This window comes from Ambystoma mexicanum, chromosome 6p (genome assembly GCF_040938575.1).
Source record: "Ambystoma mexicanum isolate Mex_15411 chromosome 6p, UKY_AmexF1_1, whole genome shotgun sequence".
Taxonomy (NCBI): Eukaryota; Metazoa; Chordata; class Amphibia; order Caudata; family Ambystomatidae; genus Ambystoma; species Ambystoma mexicanum.
In genome coordinates this window covers 1,154,334,476-1,154,355,522 of record NC_090935.1, presented here as the reverse complement: position 1 = coordinate 1,154,355,522, position 21,047 = coordinate 1,154,334,476, and the positions used below count along the sequence as shown (strand labels likewise).

General features: G+C 43.8%; 1 protein-coding gene across 7 annotated transcripts in view; it reads right to left on the bottom strand.

The window, feature by feature from the left end:
• LOC138510254 (tight junction protein ZO-2-like) overlaps positions 1–21,047 on the bottom strand; it is a 1,104,514-nt gene that overhangs the window by 415,923 nt on the left and 667,544 nt on the right. For all 7 annotated transcript variants that reach the window (XM_069625778.1, XM_069625777.1, XM_069625773.1 and 4 more), the window contains one exon: positions 14,538–14,689. In XM_069625778.1, the coding sequence (XP_069481879.1) occupies positions 14,538–14,689 (152 nt within the window). The remainder of the gene's footprint in view (positions 1–14,537; positions 14,690–21,047) is intronic.

Genomic DNA, 21,047 nt, shown 5'->3' with positions numbered 1-21,047 from the left:
CCTCTCTTCCTCTTTCCCCGGATGAGGAGGAGGATAGAAAGATGGTAGGGTAATCTTCTGAGTGATATGGAATTCAGAAACCACCTTTGGGAGGAAATTAGGCTTCACTTGCAGGACAACTTTGTCTTTGTGAAAGATTGTGTGAGGGGGTTTACAAGAAAGAGCTTGTAATTCGCTCACCCTTCTAGCAGATGTGAGTGCTATTAATAAAACAGTTTTAAGGGTAAGGAATCTTAACGAACAAGAATGGAGTGGTTCGAAAGGTGTGCCGATCAGGAAGGTTAGGACTAAGTTTAAATCCCATAGGGAAACTTGGAATGGTCTTGGGGGATAAACATTGGTTAACCCCTTTAGAAACTGTATTACCAAGGGTAACTTGAAATAGGATGGTTCTTCCGCAGTGCACTTAAAGATGGATAGCGCTGCTAGATAGCCCTTAATGGTGCCAACTTGAAGGCCTGAATTCGCCAAATATAGAAGGAAGGACAAAACCAATGGTGTACCACATGAAAAAGGGTCGATATTCTGTTCTCTACACCAGCTGCAAAATCTGTTCGAACGGCAGCGGTATAAAGACTTTGTTGCTGGCCTCCTTGCCGAAAGCAACACCTCCATAACATCATCAGGGAGGTCCCAATCCTTGTACCTCAACCTTTCAGAAGCCAAGCGTGAAGGTTGAGGGTTTTGATGTCTGGATGGAGAACCTGACCTCCCTTCTGTGAGAGTAGGTTCTCTCTGAGTGGAAGTCGAATTGGAGGGCAGATGGACAAGTCTAGAAGGTCCGGGTACCACGTTCTCCTGGCCCAATCCGGGGCAATTAGGATCATGGTTCTCCGGAATCTTCTCAACCTCCTGATTATTTGAGGAATGACAGGGACCGGTGGGAACGCGTACAGAAGTGGAAACTCCCAGTCCACTATGAACGCGTCTCCCAGAGCTCCTCTCGGGGGAAATTCCCTTGAGCAGAACAGATCGCATTTCCTGTTGACGCTGGTGGCGAACAGATCCACCTGAGGGGTTCCCCAAAGGGCGAAGATCTCTTGAAGGACTTCCCGAGCTAGTTCCCACTCGCGGGAGACTGTGCTCTGCCTGCTCAGAGCGTCCGCTGTCAAGTTCTTCTCTCCGGCTAGGTGAGCTGCCGATAGAGAGATTCCTTCTTGGATTGCCCAAAAACAGAGCTGCATCGCCTCTCTGCACAGGGGTAGTGATCCTACGCCTCCTCTTTTGTTGAGGTAATGCATGGCCACTGTGTTGTCCGTCATTATCAGGACGTTTTTCCCTTGTACAGCTGGCAGGAACGCCTTCAGCGCAAGTCTGATGGCTCTCAGCTCTAACAGGTTGATATGTAGTCTGGACTCCGATGGAGACCAACGACCGCTGATGGTCAAGTCGTTGGCGTGGGCTCCCCACCCCGTGAGTGAGGCATCCGTGACTACTGTTATCTCCGGCCAGGGTTGCCAAAAATGTTCTCCTTTCAGAATGTTCTCCCGACAGGCCCACCACTGAAGGTCTCGAGCCACCCTGTCGGGAACCTGAAGAAGATCTGTCATTCTCCCTGAGAATTGTGGCCACTGAGTCCTCAGTGCCCACTGGAGGGATCTCATTCTCAGGCGAGCCTCTGGCACTAGGAAAATGCAGGATGCCATGAGGCCTAGCAACCTCAAAAAGTCGAAGGCTGGGAGACGTTGGGCATCTTGGAACTTGGTAACCATCTGTAGAATATCTTGAGCCCTCACCTATGGTGGTGAGGCTTTTCCCAGGGAAGTGTCCAGGATCGCTCCTATGAACTGGAGTCTCTGCGATGGTATCATTTGTGACTTCTTTAAATTGAGGGAGAAGCCCAGTTTGTGAAGGGAGTGGCACACGTGATTTAGCTGGATCTGAGCTTGTTCCGAAGAAACAGCCCTGATCAACCAATCGTCCAGGTAGGGGTAGATGTGAATCCCTTCCCTCCTTAGACTTGCCGCCACTACCGACATTAACTTGGTGAAGACCCTCGGGGCGGAGGTCACCCCAAATGGCAGCACTCGAAATTGATAGTGAGAGTTGCCAATTGCGAACCGCAGGTATTTCCTGTGTTTGAGATGGATAGGCACATGGAAATAAGCATCCTGAAGGTCCAGAGATACCAACCAGTCCTGGAACTGAAGGGCCTGGAGGATCTGTGAAAGAGTGACCATCTTGAATTTGTCTTTCCTGAGGAATTTGTTCAATTCTCGCAAGTCCAAGATGGGTCTCAGTACTCTGTCTTTCTTTGGAATGAGAAAGTAAGGGGAGTACCAGCCCTTGTTCCTCTCTGCTACAGGTACCGGTTCTATGGCACCTTTCTCTAGCAGGTCCAAAATTTCCTGCAAGAGGAGCGGATCTGGAGCTTTCTGAGAGCTGATCCCCGGTGGATGACTCCGAGGTATGCGTAGGAAATGCAGGCAGTAACCTTGGGCCACTGTTTCCAATGCCCAAGCATCTGACGCGATAGCCTGCCATACCGCCAGATGTTGAGTCAACCTGCCTCCTACAGGTGTCCTGTGAGGGAAGTCCTCAGAGTGGTTTTGGGACGGCTGAGGCAGATGCCGATGGTAAAGAGGCACCTGCTGTTGCTGCGGCTTTTGAATATCTACCCCGTCCACCTCGGGTAGTTCTTCTTTGTCCCCTTTGAGCCGGTCGTCCTCTACCTCTTCCGAATGCGGAGTAGAAGCGAAAGGACTTGCCCCTCGCAGAGGTTCCTGTGGGACGAAAAGGTGTCTGACGGATTGCAGCGCCTAGGGATTTTGCTGCTGCTTTTGAAGGTTGCAGTTTCTCTAAACTGTCATCCGCCTTTTTCCCGAACAAAGAAGAGCTATCGAATGGTATGTTCAAGAGCCTGGCTTGCACATCTGGGGCAAAACCAGACTTTCTCAACCAAGCGAATCTCCTGGTTGTTGTACTTGCCGCCATTGCTCTGCTGATACTGTCAGCCGAATCAATGCCCGTCTGGAGGATTCACACATAGCGTCTTTACCGTCCTGTATGATATTCAGGAACGCCTCCCTTTCTTCTCCCTCCGGGATGCAGTCAGCCGCTGTAGAAGCACACTCCCAAAGTGTATGGCTGAATCTAGCAAGGGTGCAAGTAGCATTAACAGATTTTAACGCCATGCTACATGCCGAAAAAAACTTTCTTTGCCATAGCATCATATTTTTTATCGTCCCTGTCCTGTGGGACGGTAGGATAAGCCGTCTTGACATCGGTAGAAGATGCTGCCTGTACCACCAGACTTTCTGGGGATGGGTGTTTTGACAAAAACTCTGGGTCTGTAGAGGATACCCTGTATTTTGTACACAGTTTTTTATTTACTGCCGGGACGACATCTGGGGTTTCCCAGTTGGTCATAATCTTCCTCTGAAGAGCTTTATGAAAAGGCACCACAGGATCCTCCTGTGGGCCTTTGTCAAGAATATCCGTGAGGTCATCTTGTTGGAAAGATTGTGAAGGTGCAGACCACCCCATAAACTCTGTGATCCTGGCCATTAAGGCTCTGTAGGGGGTTTGAGCATGCTCCCCCGGGTCTGGCCTAGCAAACTCCACCTCAGGGGAAGTGTCTAACCCACTTGCCTCATGTAAGGAATCATGAAGATCCTTTAACCTGCGTTCTTCAGAGGAAAATTCCTCTCTAATTGGGGTTACAGGTCCCTGCAACTCAAATGTGTCTTCCTGTTCAGACAATTCACCCTCTTCCATAATTGAGGACATAGTTCTCAATTGTTCTGAACTCATAAAGGGTGTAAATCCCATTTCCAAGGCAGAGGGTGCCGAACTTGTCATAATCGGCCTCGAAAACGTCGATGTCATCGACGCCAAAGGCTTCGAGCGTGGCGTCGAAAACAAAGGCGGAGGCCTCGATGACCTCGACAGAATTGGGATTCTGCTCGACAATCTCGAAGCCATCGTCATCGAGGACCTGGGGATAGTCACTGGGTGTGTCGTAACCGTGACTTTTCTTGGCGTCGACGCCGGTGTCGAAGCTGGCGTCGAGTCGACAGACCCGTGTGTCGAAGGTCCCTTCGACAACGGCGTCGAAGACACCGACCTCGGCGTCGACGGAACCTTCGTCGATGGCGTCGACGGAACCTTCGAGGAAGGTTTGGAGGTCATAGTCCTACTCGGGGGTTCGAGACGCGCTCGAGAGGTTTCCTTCGCCGGGTACTGCGACTCGTGGCGTTTTTGACCTTTGGGTCTTTCGACCAGAGCATCGCTCTCGGCAGTCTTCGAGGGGGTCGAGGCCGCTTTCTCGAAGACGCTCATCATATTTTTGCGGAATTCCTCCCATTTAGCCCGGGAACTATGTTTCGTGGGGCAAGGGATTCTCTTTGGCGAAACAGAGGAAGAGGAAGACGGAGAAGGGGATCTTCGACGTCTCCTCTTCGAGTGCTTCGATCTCGAGGAGTGATGGGACCCACTCCGAGAACTGGAGCGCGAATGGTGACGAGGAGACGAATGTCTCGACTTCGTCGACGAAGAAGAAGCTTTAAAAGTCTTACCTTTCTCCAGCTTCCCCCTACACTCCTTCAGGGCCTTAGCTGTCATGGACATACAGTCCTCGCACTCCGAACAATGGTGTTCAGCTCCCAAACACCACAGACAAACTCTGAGGGTCAGTCAGCGACATCTTTTTCCCACAATCTCAGCATTTTTTGAAGCCGGATCGAGGAGTTGTCGGTTCCGACGAAGAAGCCATCGAGTACGGATCGAATAACTCGAGGTAAATAAGTTTAACCTGACAAAACTGAGCAACGGTATTCCGAGGCACGGAGTAAGCGCGGAAAAACGGAACTGAGCAACGGACGCTGCGCGCGGCCTTTATAGGCAGGATGACTGCTATGGGAGCCTATCTAAGATGAGGAATACGTCGGAGGACACAATCCCTTCGAAGAACAAGTTACTTCTTACCTTGTAACGTTCTTTCGACGGGATGTTCCTCCGACGTATTCCTCATCGACCCTCCCATCCATCCCCGCAGTTCTACTTCCCTTGTTGTTTCAGTTTACGCTCCTTCAGGGTGATTAGTCTAGTCCAGAAAGAATTGTGGGCTACAAAACGGAACTGAGCAACCGACGCTGCGCGTGGCCTTTATAGGCAGGATGACGTCGACGTCGATACGGCGGCTGTTGAGGGACATCGACTCGGAGGACGTCGACACGCAGCGCCCTCTAGAGAAAACATTTTCCGAGGCCAGCAGAGCTGGAAGGAGATATCTAAGATGAGGAATACGTCGGAGGACACAATCCCTTCAAAATATATATTTCAACTAAAAATGACCACGCATTAGCAGTTAAAACCAGTGGGAATGCAGTGATTGGTTCAATCGGTGAAAACGGCCAGCATAAGGTTCAAAATAGGAACAAAAGCAGTGTTCGATTTTTTGGAGGTTGATTTAAATCAACATCTGCTGTTAGAAACTAGCCGACATCTCGCTACATCTGTAGCTTAATCATGGTTTCGGTTTTGCAATCCACATCAAAAGCGGGGCCACATTTATAATTCTCACAAGGCAAACTCGACATAGAAATATGACAGGACCAAAATGACAAACATTTTTTCAACCCTATGAGGGACAACCTTATTAGTTATCATTTCATAACTCAGTATTTAATGTGAAAAGTAGAAAAACTGTGTGCAAAGATTCCAAACTGAATATGTGCAAAAACCTTACAAGAGTTAAAAAGCATTAAAAAATATGCATCATTAAATTTGATCCAGGCTCCTAAAAAAGTAAAAAAAATAGGTATAAAAAAATGTTACCAAAACATACATATTTATGCCTTGGCGCAGGGGTCTGTAACCTTTGTCTCTCCAGATGTTTCAGAATACAATTCCCATGATATCTGGCTATTGACTATGCTGGTTGTCCAAAACATCTGGAGTGCCAAAGGTTGCAGACCCGTTTTAGTTGCTAATTCATTTAAGTGTACAAAAGTGCAAATATTGCTACTTTCAGATTAAACTGATACAAAACTCTTCAGTGAAAACTTGAAAAAGCTAATAACACAACTATCTACATTTTTCTCATTTTCAGGACAACCAAGATAAACGTTAATCAAAGATCTAAATCTAAAGAAATGCACAATAACCCTCAGTAATATTAAGTCCATTGGGAACCCTGCTGTTCAAACGTTTGATATGTTTAGTTTCCAATTTTCTAAGAGTGGATTCTCTGTCACCATCCCGCGAGTGAGGCACAACTTTACTTAAGCCTACCCATTTCAGCAAACTACTATTTTGATTATGTACTTGAGAAAAATATGTTGACAGAATAACTAATCAGCTTTCTTAATGGTTCGTATATGCTCCTAAATCCAGTTTTCAAATTGTATTATGCTGCTGCCAATGAACAATTTAGTATAGTGACACACGAGACCATATACCACAAATTATGAATTGCGATCCCGGATGTAATGTCTCCAATGAACATGATCCATTTCAAATTCATTAGTTTAAATATTTTTCTGAGAAATGAAACCAGAACCACAAGAAAAAACCAATGGAGATAATTTAATGGAGAATAATGACTTCAAGTCAAAATATCTTTTAGGTATTTCCCTTACCTAGTACTGAACTGAGGCGAGTCACCAATCAGATTGTAATTTGGAACGCTTTCTGAGGAAATGCCAATGCTTTATGATAATAACTTGAATTTGGTTAGTTTGAAGACAAAAAGTGGTGATAAACCATATATGGTCATCTTTACTCTTGGCTTTTGAAGCAAAAGGTTCTTATCTGGTTTTCTTGGATGCCGTTATAAAGGCCTGATGTACAGCTTTTCTTAGCATAATGTCTTTTGAAAGCATTGTCTTTTGAGCAATTGTGTTTTGCTCTGAGAAACTCAAGAGTACAGGATATTGTCAATGTTATGAGGACAGTGGCATGAAGAGGCTTCAAGGATAGAATTACCAGCAGTTGGTTTGCGATGCATCGAGGTATGAATACAATTGTCCTTGACTGTAATAGTTAAATCCAAAAATTCAATTATTGAAGTGCTATAATTTAGGCTAAATTTGTGATTACAATGGTTATTGATAAAGTGGACAGATTGAGTGTAGATTCATCGTCCTTCCATAATATAAATAATTCTATGTATCTAAGCTACGTGATTATATTGTCATTCTATAAATTCTCTTAATTATGAAGTATAAAGGTTTCTTCCGAATATCTCAAACACAGTGACATATTCAGGGGCAAATTTAGTGCCCATTGCTATTCCTCGCGTTTGCAAAAAGAAGGTCTGATTGAACAAAAAATGAATTATGAGTTAGTACAAAGTGTATCAATTCTAATAACATTTGTGTATGAGGTGTATACTAGGCAGATGGATTTCTCCAGAAAAAATGAGCAGCTTTGATGCCATTCATATGACAAATGGCCATTCATATTACAAATTACAGTATATAGTGAAGTGACATCAAGTGTGAGTAGAATAAAATCAGCATCCTAAGGCATATCGCATCTGTTACGGACATCTCTGGTGTCCTTAACATAGGATGGTAAACGGGTCACAAAAGATAATAAAAATAAATCAACAAAACTGGAGATAGGTTCAGTAAGTGAGCCGATTGAGCTTAAAATAGATCTGTCTTGTGGACAATTTTTATGGACTTTTGGCAACGGGTAAGATTTTTAACATTGATAATAAAATTCCTATTTATTAACCCTACACTGTAGAAACGTGTTAATGTTTCTTTAAGTTCTCAATTAAATGCTTTGGTAGAGTCTCCCTTTAGTATGGAGTAAAAATTACTGTCTCGAAGTTGTTTATTAGCCTTTGTACATACTTCTGATGGCTCCATAGGACACTATTTCAACCATTGTCTGAAGGTTTTTATTACCCATTAATTATTGTTAGAAAAAGATTTAATAGAGTGTTCTGCTTCAGAGATCTTAGTATGATATTTCTTAAACCAATTTAACTTGGGTAAGTCAGCTTTAACTGCACTTTAAAAACAGGAGATATGATCATCCACAACACATTTAACAAATATAGATTTAGGTTTGAAGCGGCTGGGGGGGGGGGTCCAACATCTTTAGTAATAGGGGTAGGAAAATCTAGAGTTTCAGAAGATAATCCTTTGATGTAAAAATATTCCAGATAATCAATAGCTTCAGATTGTCTAATACCCAAAACTCAGGAGGACTCTGCACAGAAGATATATATGCAGGCATAATTTTCTGCAAAATTTGAAAATATCAACTAAAATACCAACTAGATCCAGATTTTGACTACGAACAAAAGATAGGGTTTTTTCTAACAGGTTGACCATCTGTGAAGAAGGTTGAGTGCCTGAAATGTTTAGAACAGTTGGAACTGTCTCTCCCCCTGTCTCTTCCCGTTTTTGCCTTTTACTGCATCTTTTGGTTTTTGGAACTTGTCACAACTTATTTCTCAAATTTCCTTTTTTGTATAGGGGACTCATCTCTTTAAAAAATCCCCCCAAAAAAATCACATGAATCAATTTCCCACAAAATCATACATTGGGCACCTGGTGATTTCCACGGTAAGGCAGCATTTGACTATTACAACGTAACAAAGTGTGATGTTTACTGTGGTAAGAGGAAAATGCTCAACACTTATGCCTACTGCCATTCTCTCTCAATGTGCCGCCTCTTGTTTTAAAGGTCTCCTCACTGCCTCCACCACTCGCAAATCCTCCCTGACCCATTCATCCCTTTCAGCTCCCAGTTCAAGTGATGCATTCCTCCTCACTCCCAATTGTGCCTTGAGATGCCCCATAATACTGTGGTAAAAAGAAAGAAATCTGCTTATGTAGGGTTCTCCAGCTCACCCCCAACTCGCCAACTACTAATATGCTCCTCTTCCAGCCCTCTACCTTAAAGGGAAACAATCCCTTTCCCTACTTCAAATATCAAGTGAGCGCCTTTCCGTTTTGGTATAACCACAGGGATCACTCCCATCATAAATGCCTGGAAAGTCTCAGTCCAGCAATGTAAAATGGAAGATATATAAAAGGTGTTATGGGATTGGGGGCACCCCCTTCTCTGTCAATTTTTTGCGACCTACTAGATAGATTTATATCAAACTAAAAAAAGAAAGATCTGTGATGCTTTGTGCCCAACTCATTTCTTATTTGTTGCAAAGCTGTCAAGGTTTTCACGCTACTAGTGTTCAATGGAAGCTCCTTTTCCTCTATGGGAAAATGAATGCGAGTTGGCCAAAAACAGCTTCCCCCAACCCCGTTTCTCAATTTGAGTTTATTGTTTCCCAAAATTTACATTTTGGGGTGCCTGTGCTAGACATTTTTTGGAACATTTTACCTATCCATCCAGCGTGCAAAAGATTAGCAACAGAATTTTCGAATCAATGCAAATTAATTTTACTTGAACTATAGGGCGGCCAAATGAGTGTTCTCCCATAGTCCTTTGCTAACGCACTGCATTTGGGTTCATGGTATGATCGTATATCTTGGGACAGGGGGCTCCCTCAGTTCCATGCCAATATAAGCAGGGGTCTGTTTGGGTTTAAGTGTCAGTCTCATGTGTTGGAAAAATAGCCAGGTTTTCAGCTGTTTTCTGAAGACTAAGTGGTCTTCTGAGCCCAGGTGTTTGGACAGAGAATACCAGAGCTTGGTTAAGTGGGAGGAGGAGCAGGATCCTCAGCAATTCCAGTTAAAGGCTGCAGGGTGTGACCTGAAAGGGGTCACATGCATTTGTCCCCCTCAGTCAGAAATGAAGTGATCCACTGTAGAGTGGTATCTTTTAGTAGGATGTCCTCTTTTTAGTAGGTCCATGTGGCTGATATTGTCAAGAGCGGTGGCAAGATCAAGCAGGATGAGTGCACTAGATGGTATTAGGTCAATGGTCTTTTTTTATCTTTTTTTAAAGAAAGACGCCAAAAAAACGATTTAGCAAGACTGCTCTGACCGCACAGAGCGGTCTTTAAACTGTTAGCTCCCGCGACACACATGAGTGCACACAGGGGCTGACAGGCCCGCCAGGACCTCGTAGCAGCCACGAGGGAGATCAGATAAGTTTGTGGGTGTGTGTATGTGTGTTTGTGTATGTGCAGGGTGTAACTATGTGATTGTGTGAGTTTTCAGGGGGCTTGAGAGGGCAGAGGGGCGGCGGGGCTGAGGGAGGAGATTCGGGGGGTGAAACCCCCCGATTTTGACTAAAAATGGAAAAAGAGGGTCGGAGGCATTGTGGCGGGTCGAGAGAATTCATTATTGAAATTTTTGTAGGCCGCCTAAAATCGGCAGGAAAAAAGAAATCAGTCTTTTGGTTAAGAGACCTACAAAAATCAAAATAATGACATAGAACCCACTAGATAGGTTGTTTCACTGTTTTTTAAAGATGTCCCCTATCAAGTATAGTGCGGATCCCATTTCTCTTGTAGGTCAGAATCCATGTTGTGACGTAACACATTTCTGTAGCTGTTGGCAGATAAACCTCAAAAGGTTTTAGTGGCAAATGGTCTGTTGGAGATTGGTCAGCAGTTTGCCAGGTCATTTTGACCTGTGTGTGTTTTTTAAACAAGGGCATGATGAAGGCATGATTGACAACCCCTTGTTAGATTAAGGTGTTGAGGAGGGCTAGGAAGAAGGGTGCTATTTCAGGTTGCTCTGTTGCTCCTTTTTAGACATTGGGTGGGGGGGGCACATGTCTTGCGGTGACCCTGATGGATTGCTAGAGTTAGCGTTGACCGTGGAAAGGAAGTCCTGACACAGAAAAGAAGGAAAGCTTTCAGTGTTGGAATAGGTTTCCTTGGTGCAGTTTCTACTGCAGCATTTGGTGGAATTGGCCCTTTTCTATCCAAATGCCCAACTGTTGTAGCACGATAACCATGAGCGATCACACCTTTATTAATAGTTTTAAAAGAAGGTTCACCAGGCACTCTACGGTTTGGTGGTAGAAACTCTGATGATTGGTCAGAGACAGTGTCAGATTTGGAGGTAGAGATCAGGGTGTTGGGTAAGGACGACTCCCAGGCAGTTGGGGTGACAGTAAAATTACATGAGGCGATACCGAGCAGGGGACAAAAGCGACCTGATGCTGGGGTGTGGTGCCACTACCCGGTAGCCAACAAGTTCAGCAGCCAGGCAGTGCAGACAGTGGCCGAGCTGAACGTTCCTACTGTGAAGATTGTCTTCTGTAATTGCAAGCCTATTGCTCTACAGGTTACCAAACCATAGTCATCTGATGCTCCCATCTCAGGTTGTACAGGGCAAGACATTTTCTGGGAGCAGAAGGGGCTTGTTACCCAGCTGTCCCATCAGGTTAGGAGGTAGTGCTGCTCACTCTGTGCCCTCTGTCAAGAAGCTGGAATCCACAAATCCCAGAAGGGCAATGCCCTTGGAGTGTGATCCTGGGCAGGCTACAAAAGCAGAGTGTCCAGAGCTTCAGATAACTTCATAATGGTTTTGGACTCATCCCAGCGACCAATAATTGGCTGAGAGGGTCGCCAAATTCAAATTTAAACAGATTTCTTCCTGTGCAAACACACAGGATGCAGACTGAGCCTTAAATCACATACACCCTAGTCACATTCTGGTCCTGGCTACCCTTGTCCCAGCCTCCCTATAGGGAAAATGTAGTCAAAACCATATATGGTCACATCTGTATCCTTCTGTGCAAGGCAAATTCAGCTATGAAACTTCTCAGAGTATGTAACAAAGCCCACCTATGGAGACTATGCAAAGGGCAGGCTGCGGTTTCCCAATTATGTTTTAATGTTGCACGGTACTGCGACACAGTATCCAGGCTGTCTAGGTTTACACCCTCAAGAAGACACAGGGTACCTTTTGGACACACATTCTGAGAAGTTTAAATTTTCTCAGGAGACATAACACAGCACTGCATCCGTAGCCAGGCCTTGAATTAGGACTCCATTGGGGAAAAAGGTCAGTGAACCAGTCACGCAAAATTAGAAAATTCAGGGATCTCATGCCAGAGACCCAGTTTAGGAAGTTTGGCCAAACAGGCAGGAGCTACACATGTAAAAGTGTTCCACTCCTGAAAAAAACATTCAAAATTACCCTTCACTTTACAAGCCAATAAACAGTCTTCTACAGTATCTTCGTATAATCGCCTCGCAGTCTAAATATGCCGCAAAATAAAAACATAATTCTTCCCCAAACCTCTGTTTCATGGAAAATGTATGTAATGGTCGCTTACCAGGAAGAACACAGCATGTGTTTGAGATGTAAAATTATTGTAGACAAATCCTTCTCACTTTCAACATGATGGAAACCATCTTCAAAAAAGGTAAGATTGCATTTGTCAAAACAAATGTGAATATTTTACTAACCTTTAGTACAGTACCTACAACTGTACATTGAAGTTAGAGAACATTTCTGTATTCCCAAAATAACTGTGTGGCTTTCGAACTTGTCAATTTCTGGAGCAACCAAATTCCTATTGGGGGGCATCAAAGGCCAGAGGAACATTTCGGGAGCACCAAGAGCTCATGTTGGGATGTATAGGAACAAGTCAATGTGAATCAAAAAGCTTTTCAGCATTGTAACGAATTGTGGGATTCAGTCAATTCTCGCCAGGGGGGAGACTTTCCTTGTGAGGCTACAGAGGTGAGCCCGCTATGGAAAGAGGACTGTGATCCTCTGCTGGAGCGGGCTCAGCCATGAAAATGAGAAGGCGATCCCTTAGCAAGGAGTAGAAAATGCCAGGAGTTTCAAACCAGCATTGTTGTGAAAGCTGACAGAAACCGCAGAGTCCTGTGTGCCGAAGAGGCAATCAGCTGGCGTGCGAGCAAGGCACAGTGTGAGCTGGAAACGGGTAGGAAACACCAAAGGAGAGAAAGGAGTCGTGAGTGGTGGCGTGACCCAGGAGGGGTGGACTTTGCAGTCTAACTGCATGGAGAACGCTACAACGGTCACACCGCAGAGAAGCTAGAAACACTGAATATGTCAGAAGACGTCCTGATCGAAGGAAGAAGAATCCCTGTCCAGGCCCAGTGACGCCAACAAGTAGAAGAGACGGTAACGGGGAAGGTCCAGGAGGGAACTTTAGTATAACGAGTACCAGAATCATACTCATCCCAGTGAGAGAGTGGAAAGCCAAGAGATTGTGAATAACTGGGGGCATCATAGTCACCCCAGTGAGAGAGTACTAAGTCCAAGACACTGAATAATAACTGCATTCATCATACTCGTTCCAGTGAGGGAGTGAGAAGTCGAGAGACGTTGAATAACAACTGGGGTCATCATACTTGTCACAGTGAGAGAGGGAAAAGTCATAACCACACATTAAATTCGTCCCAGTGAGGGGGGTGAACATTCAAGAGACTGAAGGCTAACTGGGGTCATCACACCTGTCCCAGTGAGTGAGTGAAAGGCCAAGAAACTAAATCATTACTGGGCTCATCCTACTTACACCCCTAATAACCAAGAGTGTGAGAATCCTTACTGGGGTCGGGTCATTCGCCTCAGTAGTATATCAGACCACCAAAAAAGCTAAATGTATTGCTGGGTTCATCGTACTTGTCCCAGCGAAAAAGACAGTGAGAAAGAGATTGAGAATTATTAAAAAGAACTGTATACCCGACCCTGTGAGGGGTCAAACAACCAGAGAAAAACTAAGAACAGGAATAATAAGAGGATTGGTTCTATTTCTCAGACACAGTTTAAACTAGAGAAAGACTTTCAAAGACACTCGAGAAAGACAAGGTGAAAGAACTTTAAAGGCTAGGAACGCAGATAAGGAGGATCTCACAAAGTCAGGAGAAGGGAGAGCCAAGGAGTTGGACAAGACCCCTTCTTGAACTGAATGATTTAATGAAAACTAACAGCCAATAACTACCTAAAGATAGTTTTAAGGCTGATGAAGCCACTCCAGGAGAAGGCAGTCATTCTCCTGGACTTTAGTAGTTTTGTCTTAGTGGTAAGGTCAGCATAGGTTAGATTTTAGTACAAGCATTTTTCTAGTTCTTGTGCTAGATGTACAAATCGGAGAAGTTCAGAGAAAGTGGGTTAGCAAGAAAGTAGAACAAAACACAAAAATACATGCACAAAACGATTTGTAGAAATTGAGTGATTCTGCAAGAAGAAATAACATGCATCCAGAAATGCAGGGGACAATGGGAAAAAATGGTCACCCACAAGGCAAAAAACGAAATTTTGTACGAAAACAAAATTTAGAAAAATAAGGAAACATCACATTCAGTTGGCCAGTTGTCACCTAAACACAAAGCTCTACAGGGATAACAAAACTTCAATATGGTAGTGAAAACACAGCTTTAAAATAAATAATAAAAATTAAATTTGTTTAAAAAAAATAACACTATGCAGAAACGGTAAACCATTAGAAAATGTTTGCTGTTCCTGAACATGTGGTTCCAATTGCTATGCATTCCTCCGTTGACTGCATGACCACCAAAGCAATTTTAACAGGCCATCATTTAGAGTCATAATACATAAGAACAACCGGTAAATACAATATGCACTGCATTTATTTCACAAACTTGTTTTTGACTTAAACCGTTAATTGTGAAAGATAATTGCATGACCCAAGGAAAAAAGGTGACTTGACAGCCTGACCTGTTGAGTCGTCAGTGTATTTCTGCTCCTTGTTTGTCTCTGTGATTCCAGGTGAAGCAGGAAGAGCAGGAGCCTCATCTATTGCCACAGCTTTGAAAGGAGTAGGCATGGCCCCCATTCTTGCTAGCCTATTTGGTGCTGCGTCTTTTGTACTGAGAGAAAAAGAGAATAGGTTTAGTCCTTGGCAGCATGATTTAAGAATTGTGGGTTAATCATGCCTACCAGCAAGTAAAAACTCTAGAAATTACAGAGGCAGTCCAATCCATGAACATTCGGCAATACAATCTGATCACTACACGTAATGTTAAGTGGCCCTCTGTAGCACAGGGTATAGCGTCTAGGAACAGAATGATTTGAGTGTAAGTCGGAATTAGCAGAGTCATGTTTGCTGGTATGAATCCAGGTGGTTTGATGTAGTAACACTTGGGTGTATGTATTATCTGGAGGAGGATGAATCAAGATGTGTTAACTGACGGCCGTGGTTGGGTATGTGGTAGGGCTAACAATGGTGTGGGCTTTGCCATGTGCCCCGAGCAGCTCAACAGATGTTATGAATGTGGTGCTAGCAGATGTGAATCTGCCGTATGGGTGCTAGTAGACTGAAAGGGGAGTGTAAGTTGGGTGAGGAAGACTTACTCTGGAAGGTACTTAATAAATCTTATTATTGTAATTGATGACATCGAAGTGGTGGTCCGTCTGTTCCCAGTTGGGATGAGGCAGTCTTGCTGTTGTAGGTTCTACAGTGTACTGGTTGTAGGGGGGTGTATGCACAGACCTATATGCTAGCATCTGTTAGATGAACCAATGGGCCATGTCTACAGGTAATTCTTGTTCTTGAGCTTGGTTCTGAGGTGGGTCTTTGTGTCCAAGTTAGTGATTGTTATGTTGTAAAACTGCACATGGTGAAGTATTTAGGAATTGTGCACGTCAATTTATCTCAGTGGTTCCAGTGGGCTTTTAAGTTATCTGGATGGGCTGTTAAGACATCAAAAATTACACTCTGGAAACCAATCAGATGTAGTTTGCAAGATCATCATCTGAGGAGTCATGGCTGTGCTCAGATTGGTTGGTATCCTCAAGACTTTTTAGTGGTCACACTATTTAATTGAGGTTCAGGAAAACTGCTTTGATATTTCCTGGTCTGACTCATGGATTTTCAGGACTTCTGAAGATTGTCATGGCAAAGAAAATAGAATGGCATGGTGCTCTGAATTAATGAGCTTCATAACAAGTATACCCTAAAGGGAGACTGCCCCTTTTGGGGTGGGGCCTAGCCTGATTTGCATATGGTCTTTCCCCTTTTGTAATGACTTGTTACGTCAAAGGAGTATGGTCTGGAGGGTTGCCCATGGCAATGCCAGAGGTTAAGATTAATTCTAAACCTTCCAGCCATCACCTCTTGTTTTGCTGTAGTAACCGCGTGTGGGATGGGTATGCTCAGACGTGGGTCTCCTGCCTGCTGGGCCTAGAGACTCAAGCTACTCCTCACTGATGAGGCCCAACGAGGCTGAAACATGTTTGGGGATGCTTGTGGTCTCATGTAGAAGGCATGTGAGCATGTAGTTCGGGCTGGACTGCCCGTTTTGGGGTGGGACCAAGCCTGATTTGCATATAGTCTTTCCCCTTTTAAAATGGCCTGGCAGGCGAAGAACGATGGTCTGGAGTGTTGCCTAAAGCAATGCCAGGGGTTAAGATTACTTCTAAACCTTCCAAACACCATATCTTTCGTTTTGCTCTACACTAAAGGGTTACCATATCCCATGTTACTAAAACAGTCTGACAACAAAATAGGCTGACTGAAATCAAGAAGAGAATCTCACATCAGACACCCAAGTCCAATGTTTCCCAGATTTGAAATTTTGAATAGTGTGTTGCTCACTTTCCCAGGTTATTCCTCCGAATACAGCTTTGAAATCTTTAATTCACAAATGGGTTACTCAGGTTTTCATAAGAGAGAGAGAGAGAGAGAGAGAGAGAGAGAGAGAAAGAGAGAGAGAGAGAGAGAGAGAGAGAGAGGTGGGTTATGAGGGGTATATGTGAGAGAGAGACAGACAGAAAGGGGGTTATGAGAGAGGGGTTACGGGGTTACGAGCGAGAGGATGTTATGAGAGAGGGTTATGAGAGAGAGAGAAGGGAGTTCAGAGAAAGGGAGTTATGAGAGAGAGCGAGAGAGAGGGGTTATGAGAGAGAGAGAGAGAGAGAGGGGGTTATGAGAGAGAATTTGAGCAAGTGTGTGTATGTGTGTGAGAGAGTGTGTGTCTGTGTGTGTGTGTGTGTGAGCAACCATCCACGTACTGGACAGCCAGTGCACCTTGGTGTATGCAGATTCACAGACATTTTAAGTCCTCCGGTTAAAGAGGTTGTCAGGAAAGCATGCTAAAGAAAACAGACCTGAATCCTCCACATTGGGACGGGCAACTGCCCACCATTTTATTATTTTGAAAACAGACGATAGTCCAATATGGTACAACTCAATTACCTGTTTAAACAGCCCCATCTCATCTCCAGACTACGTTAGTCAGCCTATTGTACAGACTGATTAACAGATTAATCAAATCTCCATATTGATTTGGATCAAGGCAATGATCCCATAAACTTTAATGGATATAGGGAAATAAAGGTTCATGACTAGCAAAAGGGAAGACACTGAGAACACAGAGGTTTATGTAAAAATTTAAATATAAGTATTACCCCAAAAAATATCAATCAAGAGTACAGGCTTCTGCATGTGCAGAGTCATTTCAGATGCTGATTCTCCTAGGAATATGAACACAACTATAATGTTGCTCTTCCAAAGGGCCTAGCTATTCCTCAGCATGTTCTGCTTTATCTGCTTTTATGCCATACCCACCACTTCTCATGCTTTGAATTGCATTTCTAAGATGAGCTGCTAAAATTCCCAACAACCCAAAGGCATTCTTAGGGTAAACATTGTGAGGGGCAGCAGAGTATGCCTAGTATAATATACCTGAATACAGCGAACCATCTTTAATAGAGGCAAGAAGCATTTTGCAGCTCCTAGATAGAAGAGCTTTTTGATAGATTAACCGAAGGGACTCTTGTAAAGTTACTATCTAATGAAGCAGAGAGATTTGAAATTAATTTAGCTGGGTTGCATCTGTTTTACAGTCTCCACAGTTGTTTCCCACACCCCACAAAACACACTCTTCAGTGCCTGTCCTTTTCCACTGATTAAGTACAATATGGACTAGTAGAAGGAATGAAGTGAAGGCTGCATGGGGGAAAGGAACTATGGAGTGGGAGGAAAATACACTGAGTTTATTAACTGGTAGCTACTCCAACAGCCATCCCCTTTCCCCATAACACAGGGAGACTACAAAGCACTAATAAAGGGAGAAATTGGATGTCAGCAACTGAAAAAACCTTCCGGTGCAAAAATGCTCCTTAATACACCAAAATGAGCATCAGTCCTGGAGCGGTCATCCACGGTACAATTTATTAAAAATGTGTGGCGATTCGCCTGCACAGCCACTCTAAACAGCCTCAAGGGGAAGTTAACTTTCAAAAGCAACAAAGTTTGCTTTAGCCCTTCCAGATTTGCATGCAATTCTTAGAAAAATCAAGACGCAATGGGGAGAAACGCTAGTTACGCCAAAGAGGATCAACAGATGAGGCAAGAGGAAAATGTTCATCAAAGACAGTAGATGTATTGTGATGTACACCCTGGGAAAAGAAAAAAGTGAAAATCTCGATACGCTAGGTTTCTTTAAACCCAGTGAGACCCAACAATGCCGTGGGACATTTATCTAGTCCCACCCATTAAACGGAGAGAGAAGAGCATGCAATCTCCCCCCTGGACGAGCCCTGTTGGGAAAAACCATTACGAAGCTGCAAGGGTGATAGGGAATTTGTGAACTGATACCACAAAACCACCCCAGAATGTAGTGGTGGCCAGAGTTTGAAGCAAGGGACCCTATACCGAATCACAGAACGTAATTAGCAGAGGGTCACACTGGTGAAGAGAGATAAAGGTCAGCAGGTCTTTGCCATAATCCACGTACAACACCAAGTTGTCATGGTTCAAGAATAGAATTGTTTAGTTGAGGATCCTCAGAGAAGATTCTTTATTTGTTTATATAGCTCACCTAACCCAAAGGTATCAAGTTTACACAGATCAAGTTGCAAGTGAGTTACAGGAAGTTACAGTAACATTTAGCATAGTACAAGCAATGATTATAGAGTGAGAGGGATACAGTTCTAGTACAAAAACTTTAACAGTGCAGTAGGATGCAGTGCAGAAGTTCATATGGTTCTCTACCTATGCTCATAGTGTGCTGATAGAGTCTTTATTGTTCTTGTGAGAACAGCCATGTTTTTAGTTTTTTTTCAGAAATCCCAGTAATCTGGCTCTGTTCTTGGGTCTGATGGCAGGGTGTTGCAGAGTTTCCAGGCTAGGACTGGGAAACTCTTACCCCCTGTTTTTTCTAGTTTGTATCTGGGTATCATTTGACCTGAGAGGCTATGGTAGGTCTGTTAGAATGGTTCTTAGTAAACTTGCAGTTAAGGTATTTAGGGGCTTTATTTGCCATGCCCTTGTAGGTTTGTATACATGTTTTTAAAGTGATTCTGTTCTTTACTGGAAGCCAGTGAACCTTTTGCCTGGCACAGGTGATGTGGTTGGCTATTGGAATGTTCAGAGCCGCTCTTAGACCGTTATTCTGTAACACTTGTAATTTATTTAGATTGCGGCTACTAGTACCAATATATAAGACATTGCAGTAGTCCAGTCTCGATAAAATGAGTGCTCTGGCTAGCGTGATGCAGCTGTCAGGAGAGAGGAATGGCCTGCAGCCGGTAATACGTTTTGCAGTGTAAGTCGTCGACGAGGCTGTCTCATTGATTTGTTTGGTTAGTTAGAGCGTTGAGTCAAGGTAGAGATCCATAGAGTTTTTACTTCTTTGGCTACTTTGATGGTGATGTTCTCAATCACAAAGGATTTAAATTGTTCAGGTAGTTTGTTTAATCGGATTTGGGAGTCAATCAGCAGTATCTCCGTTTTATCATTGTTCAGACAGATGCCATGAATGGCCATCCATGCTTGCATGACTTGGTATGTCATTCAAGAGTTTAGTGTGAGTATCATAGGAGCCTGAGAGGGGTATGAGTATTTGCCTGTCATCTGTATAGTTAGTGTAGGTGACACCCAAACTGTGGAGGTGGTCAAATAGTGGCTTTGTAAAGATATTGTACAAAGTAGGCGAGACGCATGAGACCTGGGGATCTCCACACAGAACAAGAGCTGGGTCTGCCGTTGCCGTTGGGGCGAATACTCCTTGTCCTATTGGTCAGGAAAGATTTGATCCAGGATGTAGCTTCGCCAAGAAGTGTGCAGCTGATGTCAAATGTTTGCAGAGGATGTTATGGTTGACCAGGTCAAAGGCCGCAAATAAGTACATTAGTAGAAGGAGAGCTATGTTGCCTTTGTCCTTTAGCTCATCCATTTGTATTTTAAGGTCAATAAGAACTGATTCTGTGCCATGACCTGGGCTAAATCCTGACTGCCGAAGGTCTAAGAGATTATTGGATTCAAGATAATTTTGAATTTGGAGGTACGCCACTCTATCCACAATTTTGAGCTGGAACGGTACCATGGTTATGGGCCGATAGTTGCTAGGTGTATTAGGGTTAAGTGTAGATTTCGTAAGGAGTGGGAGGACCCAGGCATCCTTAAGATTGGTCGGTACTGTACATGTTTCAAAGGATGAGTTAATCAAGGTGGTGATGAAGGGAGCGATCTCCATTACCACATCTTTGATAAAAGTGGAAGGACATACGCCCCCCCTGATATCTAGAGGGCTTAAGGCTTTCAATTATTTGTATTACTTCTGATACTGAGGCAAATTGAAAGGGGGTAGGCTGATTCATGGTGGAATCTGAATGCTCAAAACGTTGGGAGTCTACCAGCAGACGTTTTTTTTGTTTCAATTTTAGTTTGAAGGAGTGAGATTTTATCCAGCAGTGTTTTTTGAATGTTAGTGCACCAGGTGGCGTCTTTCACGCAATGTTCTTGTGGATTCACTGTTGTCTCTAGTTCTCTAAGGATGGTAAATAGTTATTTTGTGCCCAATTTGCCATTACAAATTCTGTAGTTATAGGTGTCACTTTTTGTTTGATGGATAGCATTTTTATAGTTATTTGAAGCTGTGACAAATGTCTCTTTGTTCACAGAAGACGTTTTGTTTTTCCAGATCCCTTCGGCTACTCGCTTAGTGCAAGGTAAAATTTTTAGACTAGTGGTTTACCAGCTGTTTAGCTTTGGTTATACAATTCTACCATTGTTGCTGGGTCTAAATTGGCAAAGTTAGATGGGCTTGTAATGGGATGAAGTAAGGGTAATATTATTTCTGCTGTGATAGTGCATTTGTTTCTGGTAAGGGCTGGCGGGGCCATACTGTGAGCAGTGTTAAGAGTAGGTTGGACCTGGATAGTGAAGGTGATCACATGGTGGTCAGACCAGTTGCACAGGGTATTTGAGAGAATCTCAATGTT